The sequence below is a fragment of the Mercurialis annua genome, linkage group LG4, assembly GCF_937616625.2.
Source record: "Mercurialis annua linkage group LG4, ddMerAnnu1.2, whole genome shotgun sequence".
NCBI lineage: Eukaryota > Viridiplantae > Streptophyta > Magnoliopsida > Malpighiales > Euphorbiaceae > Mercurialis > Mercurialis annua.
Genome location: NC_065573.1, coordinates 15,391,196 through 15,414,747, shown reverse-complemented (window position 1 = coordinate 15,414,747; position 23,552 = coordinate 15,391,196). Strand labels below are relative to the sequence as shown.

Sequence of the window (23,552 nt, the reverse complement as noted above, 5' to 3'; positions counted from 1 at the left end):
TTCGGGGATTCTAGCTTATCCCGTGGATTCAGATGATTCTTCCTTCGATATTCGGTCAAGGCGAATCTTATGAATTCGACTGTCGATATTGTTCATTTCTTACTCTTTGGGCGAGATCCGATAATCACTTGAAGAATATATCTTGTACAGCTCGGTTCCATTATAATTATGATAGAATACGGTATCCATCAATAATCTACTGAAGGCCTGTTTTTACAAAAGGAGAGTATATTTTTACAAATAGACAATCGAAAAGAGATATTTTTTTTTTAAAGAAAATCTATTCTTTTCAATGGTAAAATAATAAAAAAAGGGCAAATGGCCTTTACAAGACTCGAAAGCGAAAGTAGGAGTAGTTGACGGCGACACGACGAGGCACCTCCCCAATTTTTGAGTTTAACACTACCATCGGAAGGTCAAGTGCATCACGTAAACACCAAAAAAAGACAGAAAAGAGCGAGTGTGTGAAATAAAGGCCAGAGAACAGGCGGGTGGCTGCAACACCACTTTATCCAATTATAATCTCTTTCCTATACACATTTTTATTATCCTTTTTTCTCCACACGATTTTTCTTTTTCTTTGTCTTCTCTCTCCCTTTTTTCTGTTCCTCACTGGCTAACTGACTCACTCGACCTCTACTATCCCATGGCTCTGCAAACGACGTCGTCGACGTCCGCGCAGCGTCTCTTCTACTCCACTACTAATAACACTACTGCAAAGCCACCGTGTTCGGTTCTAGCGCATACGAATCATTTGTTTGTTGATTTTGTTGGACTCTACTGTAAATCCAAGAGACGAAGCAGGCGATTCGGCCTCTCTTCTTCCAATTCATCCATTGCTCGTAACAGTTTGTCTCGATTTGTGCAAAAATCAAAGTCAACTCTTGTTGCTCAATCACAACCCGATTTGAAACCTAAGGTATTGCTGTCTCTTCCTAAAATTCTTGATTTTTTAACTGTATTTAGCGACTTGGAATCCACGAATGGATTTATATGAATATTTGTTGTTATTTCGAATGAACTGATTGGTGAATTATACGAACCAGTGGAATAGAATGAAGGAATACTGAATTGATTGGTGAATTATATGTCGCCAATTAATGTGGGATTAATTCAATTTTAAGTTATCAATTTCGACACGGCAGCTTTACAATTTAGTGTTCATACATTGTTTCTATTTTAGTAATTTCCAGCTGGAAATTTACATTTTTTTTGAATAGTCTAACAGTAAGGAGAGGTAAATATGCATGCTGCAGGAACAACCTTTTTGTTTCAACAATGGCATTGGAGGGGAATTCTCCTTGTTTAGTATATTGATGTATTTTCATTAACCATAATCGAGGAATGGACGTTTTATTTGCTTCTATTTACTTGGTCTCCGCACTCCTCAGGTTGCTAACTTGGATGACATTATATCAGAAAGAGGTGCTTGTGGAGTTGGGTTTATTGCTAATTTGGAAAACAAAGCATCACATGGAGTTGTTAAGGATGCCCTTACAGCGCTTGGCTGCATGGAACATCGTGGTGGTTGTGGGGCAGACAATGATTCCGGCGATGGATCAGGGCTGATGACTTCAATTCCATGGGATCTATTTAACAATTGGGCAGACTCGCAAGGGATTGCTTCCTTTGATAAATTGCACACAGGTGTTGGGATGGTGTTCCTTCCCAATGATGATAATTTAATGAAACAAGCCAAACAAGGTGAGTAGTAAGAATTTCGAGCTCTTTCAAATCTATGTCTTTTTTGGGGATTAATTATAGTTAAGTTTTGTTTTACATGAGATGAGCATTTTATTATATGTATTCACGTGCATTTTAATTATATCTACTTTGATGTTCTTGTTTAATATTATTCAAATGGAGGTTATATCTCTAACTGTTGTTCTTCACATGACAAATTTTCCTTTGAGTTTGATAGGAAGCTTAGTTCTTTTTGTTTGATGGTGCTATCTGATGATATTGTTAGTACTATGCTCAGATACATTCATTCTTTTATTAGAAAACATTGTTCTTATTCACCAATATTTTAGGTTGATATTAGGAGTGTCTCCGACAACCAAGTGAAGTGTGTCTTTACTATTGGCATGTGTTGAAAATATTCAAAACTTCTTTTTTCATTGTCGTTTCTCAGAATGAGTGGTTGATGAGTGTGGATTTCTATTATGTTATATAGGCAAAATGTTTTTTTTTATATCCATAACTTTAACTATTTTGTCAATTTTATCCCTAAAAGGTATTTTGACATTTTCGTTCGCCAGTTTTATAAATTTAGACAAATATATCCAGTCCTCAATTTAAACTTATTTTGGGTACATAATTATCATTTTAAATCAAAATAACCCTTCCTAAACTAAATTAAAGATCAATTATGTAAAATAATCATTCATGCAATCAAAAACTTATAACAATAAATCTCAAAAATATGTATAATTTGAAATTTGGATATATATGGCTTAAAAATTGACGGACTAGAATGTTCAAATTATATTTTAGGGATATATTAACAAAATTGTCAAAATTGTGGATATTCAAAATCATTTTGTCAATATATATATATATATATATATATATAATATTATGCAGTGAGTTCTATCCTTTCGTTGCAATCTAATCTATCTATGTAATGCTTTGTTTGACAATCCATACTGTTGATTGGATTTTTGATTGCAAAATTCTATTGTTTTTAGTTGTTGGAGATGTTTTTAAACAAGAAGGTCTTGAGGTGCTTGGGTGGAGGCCTGTTCCTATAAATAAGTCGGTTGTAGGTTATAATGCAAAACAAACCATGCCCAACATACAACAAGTGTTTGTTAGAGTTGTCAAGGAAGAAAATATTGACGACATTGAACGAGAATTCTACATATGTCGGAAGCTTATAGAAAGAGCAGCTTCTTCAGAAAGTTGGGCTGATGAGCTTTACATTTGTTCTTTGTCTAATCAAACAATTGTTTATAAGGGAATGCTTCGCTCTGAAGTTCTTGGATTGTTTTATTCTGACCTTCAAAGTGATCTTTATAAATCACCTTTTGCCATATATCATCGAAGGTTTAGTACAAATACTAGTCCAAGGTGGCCTCTTGCTCAACCGATGCGTTTTCTCGGTCATAATGGAGAAATCAATACCATACAGGTTATAGAGTTTGTTCTTACAATTGTTAGTATATGTCATGTGAAATTCACCTTTCCTGATTCTAAAATGTAAATGCAGGGGAACTTGAACTGGATGCAATCTCGAGAAAGTTCATTAAAATCTCCTGTTTGGCATGGTCGCGAAAACGAAATCCGTCCTTATGGAAACCCAAAGGCATCAGACTCTGCAAATCTAGATAGTACAGCAGAGGTACGAGCTAGTACTTTTTTTTATAAATTGTTACTTTACATACATTTTCCATTACTGCATTACAATCTAGAAAATTGTTACATTACATACATTTTACATACAACCGAATGAGGACAACCGAATGCAGAAGCCAACATTTCCAGTTTAAGTCTTTACAACCTAGTTGTGCAATCTTGCTTGCTTTTGGTACTCATTTGAAATTAAATACGGTTGATCCTATGTTTTTGCATATTTACATATAGAATACAGATAGACTTGATGAATACTTGCTCAGAAAATCATATTTTCATTTCCTATCAGAATATGATGTCACTAGGTTTGTTGACTAATAACATGTTCATTTTCTCCTTTGCTTTACCTCTCTTCTGAATTTTCCTTGTTTCTGCTTTTTTCAGTTGTTAATAAGAAGTGGTCGTACTCCTGAAGAGGCTCTGATGATTCTTGTCCCAGAGGCATATAAGAACCATCCGACACTAATGATCAAATATCCTGAGGTACAAATTTTTAAGTCCAAGGTTCTATGTAAGGTGCATAGGGTTGAGGAAATCCGACAGAGACCGAGCCTATGATTTTTGGTCTTAAATTTGGATTTGGTCGGTTCAGTTATAGGATTTCAAAATTTGGCTTTCGGTTCGGTTTGAGATTTGGATAATCCAAATTAGCGGAACCGACCAAATAAATTGAATATTTGTTATTTGTCATTTTTTAAAATTTATAATTATTCATTTTATTTTTGTTGGTTTTAACCGAACCGACCAAATTGTCGACCTATTCGCTTTGGTTTTGAATTTTTTAATTTTTCCGTCAGTTTGGTTGGTTCGGTTTTGAGCATTCGGTTGATCGTGGTTAGTTTGGTTTTGGGATTTCCTACTCGGTTTTAACCAAACCGGCCGAATGCTCACCTCTAAAGGTGCATATGGAGTCTGCTATTCTAAAGAAATTTCTGTCTTGTTGCACTTTTATTTGTTACTTTTAATCAGATGAATATTTTTGGTTTCTATTTTTTTCTTTTCTTGCAAAGATTTGGATTTGGGAGTTTTTATGTCTAATGATAACTCATTTTAATGTAGTCTTAAAAGTGGTGTCTTTAGCTTTAGTTTCTGGATCTTTTCTTATTCACTCAGCTGTATTACAGTATTTGGTAATGATTGGTATTCTTGGCTCTTTTGGTTGCTTTCAACGCAGTGTTTTCCTTTGAATTATTCAATGACTGAAGTTGAATAATTAGTGCTAATTTATTTGAAAGATACCTCTTCATGTTTGGCTTTTATGTAATTTCTTCATCGTCTCCAGATTGTTGATTTTTATGACTATTACAAAGGTCAAATGGAAACTTGGGATGGGCCTGCTTTACTCTTATTCAGGTAAGCATTTTAGGGGCCTACTTTTATTTCAAATATCACTGGTTGATAATAGAACTGTTTGTCTTGTCTGCCAAAGTACTGGTCTATATTTTGATTCTATAGTCAGTCTTAATAAGCTGTTCCTGTCACAAATACTTCTGTGTGCTTGAACTTTGTGCTCAAAGTGTGAATACATCCAGATAGTAGTTTATATCTGTGAGCTGCCTGAAAATAATTTAGAATTGTTCAATATTGTGAAACTTAAAAGTGGTAGCTGTGCAAGTTTTAGAGACACTAAAGAGCAGGTGCAAGGCACAATGCATGGGGGAACACCTAAGCTAGTTTGGTGCTCATCATTGAAATAAGGCGTTATGGTTAAAAAAATCAAACCTTTTCGACTTTTTGCAAATCTAACCATAACTTTTAATTTCAGCAGTTATATTCCAATTGTAAAAATTGACAGCAATTTTAGCTAAATTCCAAAAATTTAGTTAATTGATATGTAAAATTATGCATAAGAAACTTAATTGTTAGAAATTAAATATGTAAAAATACCAAAATAAAGTGAAAACATTCAAAAAACACATATACAATTTTATCATCATTTAAAATACTAAAAATACATATCAAATTGTACAATTATTGAAGTTAGCCAAAATTGCTGTCGATTTGTAAAAGTGGGATAAAATTACTGAAATTAAAAGTTTTGGTTAGATTTGTAGAAAGTTGAAAAAGTTTGAATTTTTTAGATGATCAGGCCTTGAAATAAACTATCTAAGATTTTATATCAGATAGTCCCTCTACAAAGAAGCACGGGGATGAAAACATAAGATAGATGACCTCCGTTGATGTGCAAAGAAGAAGGGGCCTCTTGCCATGTGCTCTTCACAAGAAATTTGTATGGCCATATATATAAGGACAAAATAAGGCTAAATTACAATTTGTTCAGTTGGCCTATAAGTTACTGCACAAATGTTTAAATTGTTGTCTGGTGAATTTGAAGCACTTAAGTTAAACAACCATTAAATCATGCAAACTGAACCAGTTGAATTGTTCCATTTTCATGTATTTTCGAAGTACCCCTGATCCTGTAGCAACTCAATAATGGTGTTTTATCAAACTTTGTGCAGTTCTTTATATTGTTTCTCTTTGGTCTTCTAGATTATTCAACTTTATGACAATGTCACAAAACGTTTGATATGATTCACTACACCTTAAAATGAGAAATCAAGGAAATGACACAAATCTACTATCTTACAACGTGAGACTTTCTTCTAGGCTAGGTTCGTGTTTAGTACTTCCAAGTATGCTAGAATTATATGCTTCACCTAGGGACAAAAACCTATAACTTTTGAGACAGCATACTATTAAATGTCAAGTGCAGTGATCTTTTTAACTAAATTAGGTTATTAAGTATTTGTGGCTTTTTGTTCATATGCATGTTTGTACTATCTGTATAGTGTTTCTTGACTAGAGATATATGCATAGCGAAAGTGGTCTATGAAATGAATTGAAGAAGATACATGCTGCTACGGATTTTATGTGATACAATCAGGCTTTATACATTATGTTGTTGTCTATGTTTATTAATATGAACGGTAGTAAAAAGATTGCATGCAAATGCACTTATACGAACCGATTGATGTGTATACATCTATCTGTAATGCAAGCTATAGGTGCCACATATGCATTTGAATCTATAGAGAAATAATTTGGTTTTGGGAGTTATATTGTTTAGTTATACATTTGTTTTTCCCAGGTGTCCTCCTTTCTGATTGTTGATATTCTATCTAAATGGCACAGTGATGGAAAAACAGTTGGTGCATGTCTTGATCGAAATGGACTTCGTCCCGCCAGGTATTGGCGGACAGTAGACAATTTTGTATACGTTGCATCTGAGGTGTGTTCTACATCTCCTATTGGCCTGAAAATACTTTATCATTTAAAAATGTGAAGGAAACTAATTTCAAATGTATAGTGAAAGTTAGAGCTCCTCTTGATGTTTAATTAACTTTCTTCCATTATGCTCTCTAATTATTCTCTTAAGATGTTGCATTATGCTGTGGACTCTTTATTTAGAGCATTAACCATACCTTCTGTTATTCAGGTTGGTGTTGTACCAATGGATGAATCAAAAATAACGGCAAAAGGCCGTCTAGGTCCAGGAATGATGATATCTGTGGATTTGCTTGGTGGTCAGGTTTGTGTAACGTTCTTTGTTGGTATACCTTGATACTTAAGTAAATTGCTTTTCATGTAGCTTGGTGATTATTGCTGATCCTTAAGATTAAAGGATTTGCTTATGCTGAAATTCTTTCTTTAATGTGTAACTCAAATTAATTTAAGAAGTTTATAATTCATTAATTTTAGCAGCAATGCTATGATTGTATGTAGTGTTCTTAGGTGTTGATAACTTTTAGTTTTGGTGTTTGAAGAGTTTGATTATGCTTCATTGTCACACTATGGGCAAACTAAAACCAATCGTCGCTTTCGTGAGGACTATCGAAAACAATCAAATAATGTTTGATGTCTAGATGAAGTTGCTATTCTCTAACTTGCAATGGATACTCTGCTGTTTATTAAGATGATCATCTGTGTACCAATATTTATAGTTGAAACCTCATTGGGAAAAATATGATGCGTTCCGAAAATGACTAATTGTAATCCAGTACAATAGAATGTTGGCTCTAGTATCTCATAATTTAACTATTATTCACCCAGATGGGATTAGCAGTTGCAGCAAGGGTTTTCTCCAAAATTTAGCTTAGTAGGCTGTATTTGAGAAAGATTAGAACTTTTCAAAAACTGTTCTGAAGCAAATCAGATTGTATTTTAGATAGGTCAATCTTCAACATTTTAAAATATAAACTCACGAGTTCTCTTGTAGTTTGATATTTTCCACAAAGATATGAGGCTTTGATAATTTATTTAAGTTTTGGAATGACTCCAATTTTCAGGTTTATGAGAACACTGAAGTTAAAAAGCGAGTAGCTTTATCAAATCCATACGGGGAATGGGTCAGGGAAAACCTGCGATCCCTAAAATCTGCAAATTTCCTATCCGCAACAGTTTTGGATAATGAAGGAATTTTACGGCGCCAACAGTAAGTGTTTTGGTTTCATCTGTTAATTGAGATGCATCAGATTTGTAATATTTTTGTTGGAAATTATTATTGATACTAGACCTAAGAAAAAAGAGCTAACTGAGAATTGGATCAATGTTTATAATCATGTCACTTCCGTGTCTAGATTATGCTATAAAGAGGTTTTTATTTATCCTATTATGAGAAGTTTCTAACTAGCTTTATGAATAAACTTTTTCCAAAAAACGGTGGTGTGTGTTTTTTGAAATCCAGAGTATTCTAAGTTTACTCACCTCTGCTAAATAAATGGTATTTGTAAATTAATTAATTTCACATTTTTTGTTGAACATGCAAAGGCCCCTACATAAATTTAAGATTCACCTTCCATTTTTCTTGAATAATGCGAGAGTCCCAGTGATTTTAGTTGATGCAAATCAAACATAGGATTTCATATTCCTTAGGCCTTGCTGAGGACCCAGCATTCACCACTGCTGATTGAGCAAGGAGAAAATACGAATAACTGCATAGCTGCAACTGCAGTCTGATAAGGTACAGTTTTGGTGAGTAATGAGCTAGGTACTGTGTGGAAGTGGACAAATTGGGCATATTTCTGGTAACTGGCTCATTTTAGAGAGAATAAACGGAACCAAAAGATAAACTTTGGACACCGGAGCTTTATACTACATGCACGTTCAGATTCATGCATGTATTGATACAGATTATACTGTAACGGCTATTTGGTTACTGCTCACCATTTCACTCATGTAACAGGGCCTTTGGCTACTCCAGTGAGGATGTCCAAATGGTTATCGAATCTATGGCTTCACAAGGGAAAGAGCCTACATTTTGCATGGGTGACGATATTCCATTGGCAATATTGTCCCAGAGGCCGCATATGCTTTATGATTATTTTAAACAACGGTTTGCACAGGTACCTTAAATCTGTTTTTCTTTTTTCTCCCTCCCCAGTGACCTTTTTTTAATCCAGTTAGAAAATCACTTTATTTTTCTGGAATTTCTTATGATCGGTATGGTTGCAAACCATATGCAACTACTTGGTAAAAAAAAAAAATATGCAACTACTTGGTTGATATATCTTCATTTTCTGTTCAAAACATTGCTAAGATGTTCTCTATTATGCCAATGCATATTGACACGCTCCTAACAATTCTTTTGAATACATGTGCAATTTACTAACGTGTGATCTTTTATATATACTATTCTGTGAGGGAACATGTTTCAGTATCCAATATAGATGAACCACATGATAAGAAGTGAAGTGTGCCTTTGATTTCTTGTTTAATTATTTTTGTGTGTGCATACTTGAAGGTGTGAAAGCTTCACCTATATTCCAGTGCATTGCTGCCGCCAACCCCCCACATCTGTCTTCAGCTAATGAGCATACTCTTTCTGGAACCTCTTAGCATTTGTTTTCAGCTCCTAGTATATATCCTATATGCTATGTAGTCTTGGTCTAGAGTGTCTATACCCATCTGCTTTGGGGCTTTTTTTTCTTGATGAAAACTAAAATTGATATCCTATATTTGTTTAATAAAGTTTAAGATGCCTAATTTAAGTGTTGAGTTGCTTCTCGCCATGTTTAGGATTTTTTAACAGGTTCAGTTAATTATCTTTTTTTAAGAACTTCTACTATTTATTTGTAACCATTGTGAATTTTAATATGAGTCAATGTCAAACAGATTCCTACTTTTCATGTTTATTACTCTATGTGCACAGGTTACAAATCCAGCTATAGATCCTCTTAGGGAAGGATTAGTCATGTCACTTGAAGTCAATATTGGGAAGCGAAGAAACATATTGGAGGTTGGACCTGAAAATGCTAAGCAGGTGCCCTTCTACTATCGTATTTATTTGAATCGAAATGGTGCATATGATGATTCTTTGAATCAATGTTCCTTAATTATAATCGTAGAATACAATTAATACTTCAGTATTTTGGACCAGGTTATCTTATCTAGTCCTGTACTGAATGAAGGAGAGCTCGAGTCATTGCTTAAGGATCCCTATTTAAAACCTCAAGTTTTGCCGACCTTTTTTGATATTCGTAAAGGGGTTGAGAGTACTTTGGAAAGAAGACTAGCTAGACTTTGTGAAGCTGCTGATGAAGCTGTTCGAAATGGTTCCCAACTGCTTGTTCTCTCTGATCGGTCTGATGAGCTAGTAAGTTACATTTAGTATCTTCCAGCAATGAAGCCTTATGAAATATATGAATGTTGATTTAGTTGAATGATTCCTATTTCTTGTTCTTCCCTAGTGTTTGTCCTTTTTCACTTCATTGTTTTTAATCAACAATTGTTTGTAGTGGAATTATTAAATTTGTTCAACTTCTTTTTTGTTGGTGCTCTTTCTGGCATGTAGGTTTAAGAAAAGACTGCTGATTATTCAGTCTGTTTTAGAAGGTTACCTTAGGGGAGAGGGGAGGAGAGAGTGGGTAGGGAGGGTAGGGGAACTGTCTTTGTGTCTGAGAGTGTGGGTTACTCATGCGCATGCGCATGTCAATTGCTCTGGTATCTGAAACATGGGAAGTTGGCTGTTAGGTTTATACAAAATTATAAGTAAGCCTATAGCTGATCTTGAAGTCCATTTATCTGATTAAAGGCCAAATTTATTTTCTTTTTCTTCTACGCACGCAGATGTTTTCTGCCTGTGTGCATTGCATCTATAAGGTTGTAATGTTGTATTATAGCATCTACTAATATGTATATGCGTATATATATATATATATATATATATATATATATATATATATATATATCTCATGCCATCCGGGTCCTTCAAGGAAGTTTGCTTTGAGATTGGTGCATCTTGACACTCAATGATGTCATATTTTTCTTTCTCAGGAGCCTACTCGGCCTGCAATGCCAATTCTTCTTGCTGTTGGTGCTGTTCATCAGCATCTTATTCAGAATGGATTGCGAATGTCAACATCCATCATAGCAGACACTGCTCAGTGCTTCAGCACTCATCACTTTGCCTGTTTGATTGGATATGGTGCAAGGTCAGTTTCATGTCACTTTCAATTGATATGTTAAAAATGGTGGGGGTACAATTTGTTTTAAAATCATTTACATTATATATTATGATACCTGATGGCACTCTCAATGCTTTTGCTCACCTAGGGTTAAAGTTAACCTTTGGTCTTTCACTGTATTGTACTGTATAAAAGACATGAAAAAACTTACATACTGATTATTGTATCAATTGAGTTGAATTGAAGTTATTATCGGTCACATGAATATCGTTTGTACTTTCTTTATCTTAGGACCTTTAATTTAAATAATTATTGTATTAACTGTTTCTTCTATATTAATTACTTTAATCCTGCCCTGTATATTGTACAGCTCTTATGATGCTCTACATTCATCTATACAAAATTCAATGTCATAACTGTTGCATGCTTTGTTTGATAACCAATATAGGGCCAGTCTCTTGTTCGTGTTTGACATCCACATTAAAAATTTGATTGCTTAAATTATATTTCAGTGCTGTATGTCCATATTTGGCATTGGAAACATGTCGGCAATGGCGTCTGAGTACTAAAACTGTGAATTTGATGCGAAATGGCAAGATGCCTACTGTAACAATGGAGCAGGCTCAGAAGAACTTTTGCAAGGTTAGTTAATTGTGTGTGTATATATTATTGGTTGTTCCGTACTAATTATAAATAGTGCAAGAGCACTGGGATGTGTTTTAAGTGTTATGCTAAATACTTTTGTTACTAAACAATTGAGAATGAAATTCTTTGTATTTTATGTCAACAAATGCATTGCTATTTATATAAGTACATAATTATATTCTAGGAAGGGAATTCTAATCTACGAAATAATACCTTAACAATCAATCAATAATCAATTAGTCTATAATCTATGGTTTTATGTTTTTTGGTAAATTAAGCGTGCATGAGTGTATAATAAGCATCGATAGAGGACTGAGATTAGAGTTTTATTTTAATGTCTAAAAAATGTCAACATGGCCCTAAGTTACCTAAAGCCGCGCCTCAAAAGCGCCTTACCTCGTGAGAGAGGCGCCAGAGGCACATGCCTTTGGGAACTCGCCAGCCTCTCTCGGCGGTTGAGTTGCCCAGGCTGGCGCCTTAGGAGCCTCTCGCCTAAGACTCGCCTTTGATAACATTGCCCCATATAATGTGGGACTGAACTCATATGAGTATTGGTCTAGGCAATAAAATCCCAATGCTAGTAGTGTGTAACAACTGTTACTTATAGGGAGGAATATAATGGCTTTCTAAATCTGTTATTCAGATACAACATTTCGTGTAATTTGTATTTTGTTAACCGTCAATGATCCCTAGTACTTCTCCGTAGTTTTTCTGTTTATTTGGGGGTTTTAATCCTGACGGTCACTGAACTTCTCATTTTTTTTCATTTCAGCCACTGAACTTTCATTTTTTTTCATTTCCGTCACTAAACTTTTATGTTTTTTCATTTCGGTCACTAAAAACTTTTTTCTTTTTGGTTAATGAACTTTCATCTTTTTTCATTTTGGTTGTTCCGGACAAAAATACCAAGGTGGCAGCCGGAATTTGACATGTGGCAACTGGATTTTCTAGTCTTATCCTGAAAATTTATCAAACATGCATAATTCTAGTTTGGAAATGAGTTTTTAGCTCAAATTCTGCATACATTTCAAGTTTTCAGGTAAAAATAAATAAATTCGGCTGCCACCTAAGTATTTTTGGCCGGAAAAAACTAAATTGAAAAATAGTTAAAATTTAATAACTAAAAAGAAAAAATAAATTAAAGTTTAGTGATCGAAATGAAAAAAAGTTGAAAGTTCAGGATCAATGACCTGTTTATTTGTTAATAAGTCTTGGGAGTTGTGAGCTAGATAAATTTAGTTCTCTCTTATTAAATGGGTAAAAGCCCTGTTTGCATTTGGGAAACACTCATTGACATTGATAATTTTTGGAAAGATGATACTGAAGGTCTATGGTTTCAGCCTTTAGAATATCATTTAATTTTGCGCATAATATTAGTACAGTTGACCTGCAGTACACTGATTATCTTTTACTATTCCAGGCCGTAAAATCTGGTCTTCTAAAAATCCTCTCCAAGATGGGCATCTCATTGCTTTCAAGGTGAACATTTAATTTCTATTTTCTAGGACTGTTGTCATTCACATCAATTTTGAAGATATGCCCCTTTTCCATGTCTGATATGCTTTCTTTTCCTGTATTTAGCTACTGTGGTGCCCAGATATTTGAGATTTATGGATTAGGTAATGAGGTTGTTGATCTAGCGTTTTGTGGGAGTAAGTCAACTATTGGTGGAGCAACTTTTGATGAGGTACTAAAAGCACGGATTTTCATATACAACTGCGTCTCACTTTCTTAATGTGTTTGTGTTTACTATTCTATTTTATTTTAATAACATGATCCATCAATTATTGGCATGTGCAATGAAGTCTTTACTTATTACATTAATGTCTCCTTTAAGATTGCTCCAAGTTTTGTTTGCAACTCTGCGGCAAGATATGATTTCAATGTTCATGAACTATGCTGCATTTACATTCACTACTTTCTTATACTATTAGGTTATGTTTGGTCCATTGAATGAATTAGACATGCAATGGAATAGCTATTCGTAACGCATGGAATAGATGTTCTTTTTTTTTTAGAGGAATGCTTATTCATAAAATCACGGAATAACAATTCCATGGAAAAAATATTCCATGAACCAAAGCAAGGAATAAGCATTCTATATGGAATAGTTATTCTATTCCTTACCTATTCCATTAACCAAACATATAGCCTTAGATTTAAGAGGCGATAAGATCAAGTTCCAAATCTTCAAATTAGCTAACTATTGATAAGGGAATGCTGTCCTTTTCTTAGCTTGGAATAGTATGTACATGAAATGATATTGCGCCTAACTATTTGAAAAATAGATATAACTACTGATGCTTTTTTTGATAGAATATAACTACTGATGCTTGAACTCAATTTTGGGATCATGAAATTGGCGATTTATGAGATGGTCATCCACACAGTTGATTTTATCTATACTTTATTTTTACCAACATACCATGCAATGTGCTATTTTTTCAATTTCAGGCATCAATTATCTTTAACATTTTTGTTCTACTTACCAACAGTTGGCAAGGGAGACTTTATCTTTTTGGGTGAAAGCGTTCTCTGAGGATACAGCGAAAAGATTGGAAAATTTTGGGTTTATACAATTCAGACCTGGAGGTATGCGTTTTGACCCATGTATTTTTCATTGTTTCAAATGGCTCATTGTCCAAATCTAGTTATTAAAACCTTGTTGAAATCTTATCTCAACTTTTTTGGCGATAAGTCTAAGGTTTAAGTTCGACTTTTACAAATTTGATATTAAAAAATAATTTATGAAATTTCAAAATTTAAGGTTTTTTTTTTGAACATTCTGAAGCAAACTTTATTATATCTGTTACGTAATACATAACAGGGGAGTATCATGGAAATAACCCAGAGATGTCAAAACTACTCCACAAAGCGATTCGGCAAAAGAGTGAAAGTGCATTTTCTATTTATCAGCAGCATTTAGCTAACCGGCCAGTGAATGTGAGTGCCGAAGTTGATTAATATACTATGGTCTTTGGCGTATTTGGTTTATCAATTATTGTCTTTCTTCTGCTGCACTTGGAGTTTTATAAATATATTGATGTGATTGCAGGTTCTACGTGATCTTCTTGAATTCAAGACTGATCGTACTCCAGTTCCTCTGGGAAAGGTTGAACCTGCTTCCTCCATTGTTCAACGCTTTTGTACAGGGGGAATGTCACTTGGTGCTATTTCAAGAGAAACTCATGAGTCAATTGCTATTGCAATGAACAGATTAGGTGGAAAATCTAATTCAGGAGAAGGTGGTGAGGTAGTTTGCTATCTATCTATCTATCTATCTGTCTATCCATGAAATGTTTTGGACGGGCCTGGGGAGGGATAAATGTTTCCCCACAAGGCTACCCAATCTCTGCTATGTTATCCATACATGACACTCACACAACTGCATGCACATATTAACTCTGAATTTGTTCAAATTGAAATCATGAAGCTTGTTCTAAGTGTCCTCATTTTTTCCGTTTTTCATGTGTAGGATCCAATTCGTTGGAGCCCACTTTCAGATGTCACTGATGGATATTCTCCGACACTACCACATCTCAAAGGACTTCAAAATGGTGACACTGCTACCAGTGCTATTAAGCAGGTCTTGATGATGAATTCTGCTTGTGAATGAATTCTATATGACACCATATGCAAGTGATAAGAAGTAGATTTTGGGTCCCTGATGTCAATTGCATGTCTTGCGAAGAAAAAAAATCTACTTTCTTTTCGAGCTAGTTAACTAGGATTTCGGCTTGTCTCTGAAAGTTCTACACAGAATTTACTTTCTGAAATTGATGTTTAATTCTTCAGGTTGCGTCAGGACGTTTTGGGGTCACCCCTACATTCCTGGTCAATGCAGATCAGTTGGAAATTAAGATTGCACAAGGTGCCAAGCCTGGCGAAGGGGGCCAATTGCCTGGGAAGAAAGTTAGCGCATATATCGCAAGGCTAAGAAATTCTAAACCTGGAGTTCCACTTATCTCTCCACCCCCTCACCACGACATATATTCCATTGAAGATCTTGCACAACTGATATATGATCTTCATCAGGTGATTTAAGCTCTATCTTGAATATGTTTTTTCTTGACTGAATTTTAATTATTCCGAGGTCTTATAATAGCTTAATCACTGTTGTTAGACTTGTACGAGTCACGAGTCGACTCGTCCGAGTCGAGTTGATTCAGTAGCAAAACGAGTCGAATCTACTAGGAGAATCGAAATGTGGGTAGAATCGGTCCTGAATCGTTCGAATCGGACCTGAATTGTTCGAATCGGACCTGAATCGTTAGACTCGGACTGACTCGGTCGATTCAAACGATTCTTGTAAAAGCTTGAAAAAATGTAAAAACATTCTGTTATGTTTATGTAAGCTTTGTTCATAAGAGACTCAGTTTTAAAAGAAAAAAGAAGCAGATGAGAAGAGGTTTAGAGGTGGAATAAAAAAAGAAAAAAGAACACAAAAGAAGAAAAAGAAGAAAAATTGTAGAGATAGAGAATAGGTTGAAGATGAAGAGGTTGAAGATGAAGGTACGAAAAGAATAGGAAAAGTTAAAAAAGAAACACAAATTAAGGAGAGTAGAGGGTGGAGTGTGGGTAGAGTCTGCCTGATGTGACAATTAACTTTTTGACATGTTAACAAATTTTGACATAAAACACATACCCTAAACCTTAGATAAAAAGAATAACATTCAAATAAAGAACATAACCAGTTCATAATTTTATATTCATTAGTATTTATACTTAACATATTAAAAATTAAAAGATCTGCAATATCTATTTTATAGTTCCTCAAAATAAAAATTTACTTTTATATAATATATTTTATTTATAATTAAAATTATCAATTACACCGAATCTTACGATTCGATTCGATTCTCGATTCAAAAAATTAAAATTTCGATTCTCGATTCGAATCTCGATTAACTATGAGCTTAATATCTTCTGAATGTACAGGTCAACCCTAAGGCCAAGGTATCTGTAAAGCTAGTGGCAGAAGCTGGTATTGGTACTGTTGCTTCCGGTGTTGCAAAGGGTAATGCCGATATCATACAGGTACCTGCTCATGATCTGTTTTCTACTTATTATTGGCTTTTTGCATCCATGTCATTTCAAGATCTTCCAATATTTGGAACATCCAGTCCAGCATACAAGTTTTTCTTTTTGCTGAAACCAACTTTCTTACCATTAATCTTAAAATATTCTAAACAATTTTTTATTTTTTTTATGATGTAAACCAACTATTCGGTTTTATGCGCTAGTAGAACTTAGTTTTCCATTTAGCATGTAAAGCAAAAGGTAAAACAGAAGCCTGATTTTTCTTGATAGTTTGAATTCCGGGTTCCAGATGGTATGTTGGTTGCTGTAATTTCTTTTTCCCCTCCTTATTTTTGCATTTGTTCCTAAAAACATTTACTTCAAAGCAGTATTTCAGAAGCCTGTACTGATGTCTATCGTTGGCTTTTCAGATATCAGGGCATGATGGTGGAACAGGAGCAAGCCCTATAAGCTCCATTAAGCATGCTGGTGGTCCTTGGGAACTTGGACTTACAGAAACTCATCAGGTTATTATACTTCTGTGCCTTGTGATTTGCTTATGAAAATTCAATATTTTACTTTGATTAAAAGTTTCTTTTACAGACTCTCATCGAAAACGGACTCAGAGAGAGGGTAATTCTTAGGGTTGATGGTGGCTTTAAAAGTGGAGTTGATGTGATGATGGCTGCAGCAATGGGTGCTGATGAATATGGATTTGGTTCTGTTGCAATGATTGCTACTGGATGTGTTATGGCTCGCATTTGTCACACAAATAATTGTCCAGTTGGTGTTGCCAGTCAGGTATCATTTGAACCTCGTCTCGGGTTGCATTGATATCTATAAGTTTTCAGTGGTTTGATTCTACTATGGATTTTACTGTAGAGAGAAGAATTACGTGCCCGGTTTCCTGGTGTTCCTGGAGATCTTGTTAATTACTTCCTCTATGTTGCTGAGGAGGTAATCTGTCTCTCTGTATTTTTATTGGCTGCTGAAATTATTGCATTTATAGTTTGCACTGCAGTTTGACATATTCTGTTATTCTAAAATTGAATCCTCATTTCAATTAAGTCTTATTTCTTGCAACTAATTAATTCTCAATTTTGTTCTCTAGGTAAGAGGCATGCTTGCACAATTGGGTTATCAGAAGTTGGATGATATTATTGGACGAAAGGATTTGTTAAGACCGCGAGATATTTCTCTAGTGAAAACTCAGCATCTTGACCTCAGCTATATTGTTTCAGTATGTGTTTGTACCATTATTTTCTTAAATAAGATGATTCAGTTTGGTGGTGGCTTAGTTATTTATTCTGCAAAGTTATTGTTTTTATATCTAGAATGTGGGCTTGCCGAAACTCAGCAGCACTGAGATCAGGAATCAAGATGCTCATACTAATGGTCCTGTTTTGGATGATGTTCTACTTGCAGATCCTGAGGTAACACAAGTTCTCTAATATATGAATGTTTCTAGTTTAGCAAATTGTATGTATTTTAATTTGATCCTTGTATATGTAAATGTAGATATACGAGAGACCATAGCTAAAAAGTGAGAGGAATTTTAGCTTTAAGAGTTTGGTTCATTGTTGCAGATGTATAAGCTCGAAGTTTTTGTGATTTTGCTTCTGTTGACTTCATATTTAGATCTAGGATCAATAACTATGATTATGATCTTTTTTTCTTGTGAATTTTTCATTTTTGAAAAATTAATTTTGAGCTCCTTCACCTTTTGATCCATCCAACCGAAATACCGCAGTCCGTTGAAAAAAATATCATTCCAATAGTTTTTGGTGTTCAAAGACTTGTCAAAAGAAATAGTAATTGGGAAAAAGTTCAAGAAAATAACCCAGTAAGTTGAAAACATAATAATACTATTATGTTAGGAAACTTGATCAATAGAATTAATCAGTAGGAAAAAATTCGAAGAAATAAGCCATTAAAAGCATCCTTGAAATACAAACCGAAATCGTTTTACTACAAATCTTTTATCTCTCTATATGTTGAATCAAGTACCTCACTTTTTTGGGTGATTAGGTTTTGCAACATTTCATGCAATTGTCACTTTGAAGTGTTTTGCTTAGCTGCATTACTGAAATATGAAATTTGTGTATTCCAGATCTTGGATGCCATTCAGAATGAAAAAGTTGTCAATAAAACGATTAAGATATTCAACGTGGATCGTGCGGTTTGTGGTCGTGTAGCAGGTGTGGTTGCAAAGAAGTATGGTGACACTGGTTTTGCCGGGCAGCTGAATATAACGTATTTCCTGGATTCCTTGTAGCAAACATTTTGATTTGGAGAAAGCAGACTGGAAATCTTGATTATTCAAGCCAAATGATTTAATTTCGTATGCACAGGTTTACTGGAAGTGCTGGGCAATCGTTTGGATGCTTTTTGACACCTGGAATGAACATTCAGCTGGTTGGAGAGGCTAATGATTACGTGGGAAAGGTTTATTTTTTAATTTTAACTCTATGAATTATTGGATGGCTGAATTTAGAACTCTTATGTGTTATTTAGATCAGCCAATAAGGCCTAGTGAGTTTTTATCTAGTTATTTGCACGTTTGTTTCTCTATACAATTTAATTTGATTAGTAGCTAGGTTACTTTTGTGACCCTAATGGATACCACCAGACTTTAAATAATTAACTTTTGGAGTTTGATGGTTGATTTATGTTGTAGAAACATAAACCGAAATAGATGCTTATTCTGTCAGTCAACCAGGGAGTTATTATTGGTACATGATTCTGAACTGTGAATCTAAATGTTTTCAGAGTATGGCCGGAGGAGAGTTGGTTATAAAGCCTGTGGAGAATGCTGGCTTTTGCCCTGAAGATTCTACTATAGTTGGGAATACTTGCTTGTATGGAGCAACTGGTGGCCAAGTATTTGTCAGAGGGAAAGCTGGAGAGCGTTTTGCTGTTAGAAACTCACTTGCTCAAGCTGTAGTTGAAGGCACCGGAGACCATTGTTGTGAATATATGACTGGCGGTTGTGTTGTTGTTATTGGAAAGTGAGTGTTGTCTGTTTACCTTGCTTATTTTCTGTAGCCTTGGAAATATAGATAGGACAGAATTGCTGAGCCCCTATTGTGTTTAAATTTTGACAGAGTTGGTAGAAATGTTGCTGCTGGAATGACTGGAGGACTGGCATATCTTCTTGATGAGGATGACACTTTGATACCTAAGGTTTGTACCCAATACATCCCATCCTTTAATTTTCACTTTGTTGGACAGCTGTCTCTTATTAGATATGTTAATCTTAAAAGTGGCAATGCTAGTTATGAAGTAGTTCTACATCCTCCAGTTATCACTTGTTCTCAAGCCATAAAGAAAAGCCTTAACCTCAGAAAAATTTGCAGCTTTTTTTGTCAGTAATGTTACTAAAGTCTTTCATGGCCATTAGCTTCTGGAAATTATATTCTTCCATCTACTTCAAATATGGAATCTCCACCAATAAATAATCCTCAAGAAGCATAAGAATTCCATGAAGTTCAGATTATGTTGCTGCCTCTTATGCTAGTATTGATTTTGTAGCATGAGAATCCATTTAGCCGACTCAGACTTCATCGAGTTCAGTTTAGTGCTCTTAAAAGTCCTTTCATGTTCATTAGTTCTCGCCCATTATCTCATTATATTTGTCTAAAGTAAAGAATGGAAATTGCTTTTCTTTGAAACACTCGAGACTTTACTTTATCAGGCCAAGTAATAAACAGAGGTTGTCGGGGTATGGTCTTTTAATGATCTCTCTCAATAATCTCTCTGTTTCATTAGTGGCTATTTTCTCCTTTTCAACGCTCAAGGGGATGATATTTCTTATGGGATAGTCATCTCCCATGTCCTTTGTCCTTTGTTCTTGTTGTTGTTTCTTTAACATATATCTGTATGGTCTCTTGATTTATAAACAAGGCTACCGTGAATTGGTCTCCATATCACCTCTATTTGATAATGGTTGAAATACTGTTTAGTTTTGTTCCATTTATATACTCCCTCTGTCCCACTTAAGAAGGGACATATCCCTTTTACACATAGATTAAGAAAATAATAATTACTCTTGGCATTTCTTATTTTACCCCTATTAATTACTGTCTTGTAGTTTGAGTGTAGAGTATTAGCTTTAATTATAGAAAGAGAAAATGGGGGTATAAGAGAGAATTCCTTGTAAAATGGCACAATAACCATGATTTGGCCTTCTTATGTGGGACAAAAAAAATTGAGATATGTCCCTTCTTAAACGGGACGGAGGGAGTATTAAATAGGAACGTTACAACTATAATTCTAGGCAAAAAGGCTGAAAAACTACCCACCTTTCATTTTTTTTTCAATAGCACCCTGACCTTGTAATCTTTTCAATAGCACCCTATTTCGTATTTTTCGGTTTCAATAGCACCCTAAAGCATTAAATTGAACTTTTTTCATCTGGTTAATATTAAAAAAAAAATCCTTCATATATATCATAAGTTCTAAATATCCTACGATGTTTTAAATTATACATAAATGCTATCTTCTTCACAAAATAAAAAAAAATATGAATAAATGTTTAATTTTAAATAAAAAAAAAACCGAACCCGCTCCGGAGGGCTCGTCTTCCTCGGAAGACGAGCAGCTCGTCTTCCGAGGAAGACCAGCGGCTGCTGGTCTTCCAACATGGAAGACCAGTAGGAAGACCAGATCTGCTGGACTTTTTTTGATTTAAAATTAAATTATTAATATATATTTATTTATTTTTTTGGATTTATTTGAAAGGTTTTTAAGTGAAGGGACTTATTTGAATTTGTCCAAGTAGAAAAAAGTATAAAATGACCCTTAAATTTAATTATTTTAAAAAGTTTAATCCTTATAATAGTAAAACCATCTTTTTTTTAAAATTTAGGGTGCTATTGAAATCGAAAAATACGAAATAGGGTGCTATTGAAAAAATTACAAGGTGAGGGTGTTATTGAAAAAAAATTGAAAGGTCGGTAATTTTTCAGACCTTTTGCCATAATTCTATACATCTACTCCCCGTCAAGTTGGTGAATAGATATCACACATGCCCAATTTGGATAGTGAAGCATAAAATGAGTCACCAGTAACAACATGAGTTTTTTTTTGATGAATTAAAATGTTAAGTTAAAGAAAATGGATTAGCTGGTTTGCAGTTTTAATGATGTTGTGCTGGATTGTCAAGTATCTAAATAGCTGCAGTATTATCACAACAAAAAACTATAGGTTTCTTTTGACAAAATCCGAGTTCTTTTAAGATAATTTTTAACAAAGTGAGTCCCTGGTGGCTGGTAGCATGATCGAAGAGCACAATATTCGACTTCAGCATCTGACAGTGACATATTTTGTTTCTTATTCCTCCAACGAATGACATACCCTAAACCCTTCTATCTAATTCTAATATAGAGTCGGCAAGTCAAAGTCTGTATAACCCAAAATATTTAAATGTTCATGTTTGGAGAATATAATACCTTTGTCCGAAGAGGACTTCAAATAAGCCAAAATATACGATTAATTGCATTCATGTGTCGGTCATTTGGATTGTGCATAAATTGACTGGCAATACTTACCGCATATGATAAGTCAGGCCTCGTGTGGGTTCGATAGATTAATATCCATGACTAGCTTACAGTATCTCTCTTTGTTACTTGGAACCTAGTTAGGATAGATAGATAGGCCATTAGTCACCTTAATGAGACTATTTACAAGTTCACAGGTAGAATTACCAATTTCAGCTAAAAGATCTAAAATATACTTTCGTTGGGAGAGACAAAGTCCTTGCTTGGACCGAGACACTTTAAAACCCATTGAGTTAATTAAGATCCCCAAGTCTTTCATCTCAAATTCCTCGGCCAAATAGCTTCGAAGCTTCTATATCTCACTAGCATTACTACCTGTAACAATCATTCATCGACATAAACAATTAGTAAGATAATATCATCACATATCTCAAAGTCTATCAACTTATTTGACTCCACATATCTCAAAGTATTTATACATCAACCATACAAGAATATCATAATCAATTTAATAGGATATTACAACTATGATTCCTAAATCGATAGCATCTGTATATGTTAAATGTTTTTCTAGTATGCTTGTGGAGTGTTATTAATTGATAAACAAATGCTTGTCGGTGTTGCATCATAGTGTACATTTGCTATTATGTCATTTTGTGCATTTATATAATGAGAGAAATTAGGATTTGGGCAATAAATTCATAGCTCTTTGTGCATCTTCATTTTCTGTTTTTCTTTCTTTCTTGATACTCAAAATCATATTCGGCACTCTTATCTATCTTTCGTTCATAATCTCAAATTCTACAATGTGAGCAGGTGAATAAAGAAATAGTAAAGGTCCAACGAGTGACTGCTCCTGTTGGTCAGATGCAGCTAAAGAGCCTTATCGAAGCCCATGTGGTAAGTCAAAACTGCAAAAATATGAACATATGCATGCTGGAAAACTCATGCCAGTTGCAAAGCGATATTGTTCCATTTCTCGATTGATTTAACATTAGATCTTCTTATCTATAGGAAAAAACTGGGAGCGGTAAAGGGGCTGCTATTCTGAAAGAGTGGGACAACTTTCTTCCGCTTTTCTGGCAGTTGGTTCCGCCTAGTGAAGAAGACACTCCGGAAGCTTGTGCAGACTATCAAGAAACAGTTGCTGGGCAAGTGATGCAGTCTGCTTAGGATATAGCAGTGCAAATGGCCAGCTATGAACCCTAAGATTCAAATGTGTAACCTGTACAGGTCAATTACACATGATGGTTTCTTAAATCGGAATGAAGTTTTAGTGAGAATCCAGAATGCTTTGGTCACCAGGAGACAGGTTTCATAATTAAGAAGCGGCATTCCCTTGGACGATCCATCATTCCTCAAGGATTCCGCTTGTCGGGCGTTATAGAATTTGTACAGTTGATTTTCTGGCAGAAAGTGTAAAGCTAAATTCGTTTCAGATTTTTCCCATCATTGTGCGAGCTTCTATTGTTTGATTATTAATAATGAAAAAGAGACTATTTTATGGCTGGTCAACTTTTCTATGCTAATTTCATGTTCACAGCTAAACATCATCACTGAGATTAACTTTACTTTATCAACATTCCCTCTGCTCAAATTGATAGGTACTATTTTAAATTTTTTTGTTCCA

At 34.6% G+C, this 23,552-nt stretch overlaps 1 protein-coding gene across 1 annotated transcript; it reads left to right on the top strand.

The window, feature by feature from the left end:
- The first annotated feature begins 536 nt into the window (after window positions 1-536).
- Window positions 537-23,437, top strand: LOC126677696 (ferredoxin-dependent glutamate synthase, chloroplastic-like). The gene is made up of 33 exons (XM_050372452.2): window positions 537-919; window positions 1,392-1,704; window positions 2,691-3,133; window positions 3,212-3,343; window positions 3,739-3,837; window positions 4,637-4,707; window positions 6,490-6,586; window positions 6,794-6,886; window positions 7,644-7,789; window positions 8,540-8,699; window positions 9,506-9,616; window positions 9,734-9,949; window positions 10,630-10,787; window positions 11,273-11,402; window positions 12,826-12,884; window positions 12,987-13,092; window positions 13,901-13,997; window positions 14,233-14,348; window positions 14,461-14,658; window positions 14,881-14,991; window positions 15,201-15,440; window positions 16,344-16,442; window positions 16,856-16,951; window positions 17,028-17,225; window positions 17,307-17,381; window positions 17,536-17,664; window positions 17,759-17,857; window positions 18,535-18,677; window positions 18,776-18,869; window positions 19,194-19,432; window positions 19,529-19,607; window positions 22,739-22,822; window positions 22,937-23,437. The coding sequence occupies exons 1-33, from the start codon at window positions 647-649 to the stop codon at window positions 23,093-23,095; spliced, it is 4,863 nt and encodes a 1,620-aa protein (XP_050228409.1). The 5' UTR covers window positions 537-646; the 3' UTR covers window positions 23,096-23,437.
- The last annotated feature ends 115 nt before the right edge of the window (window positions 23,438-23,552 follow it).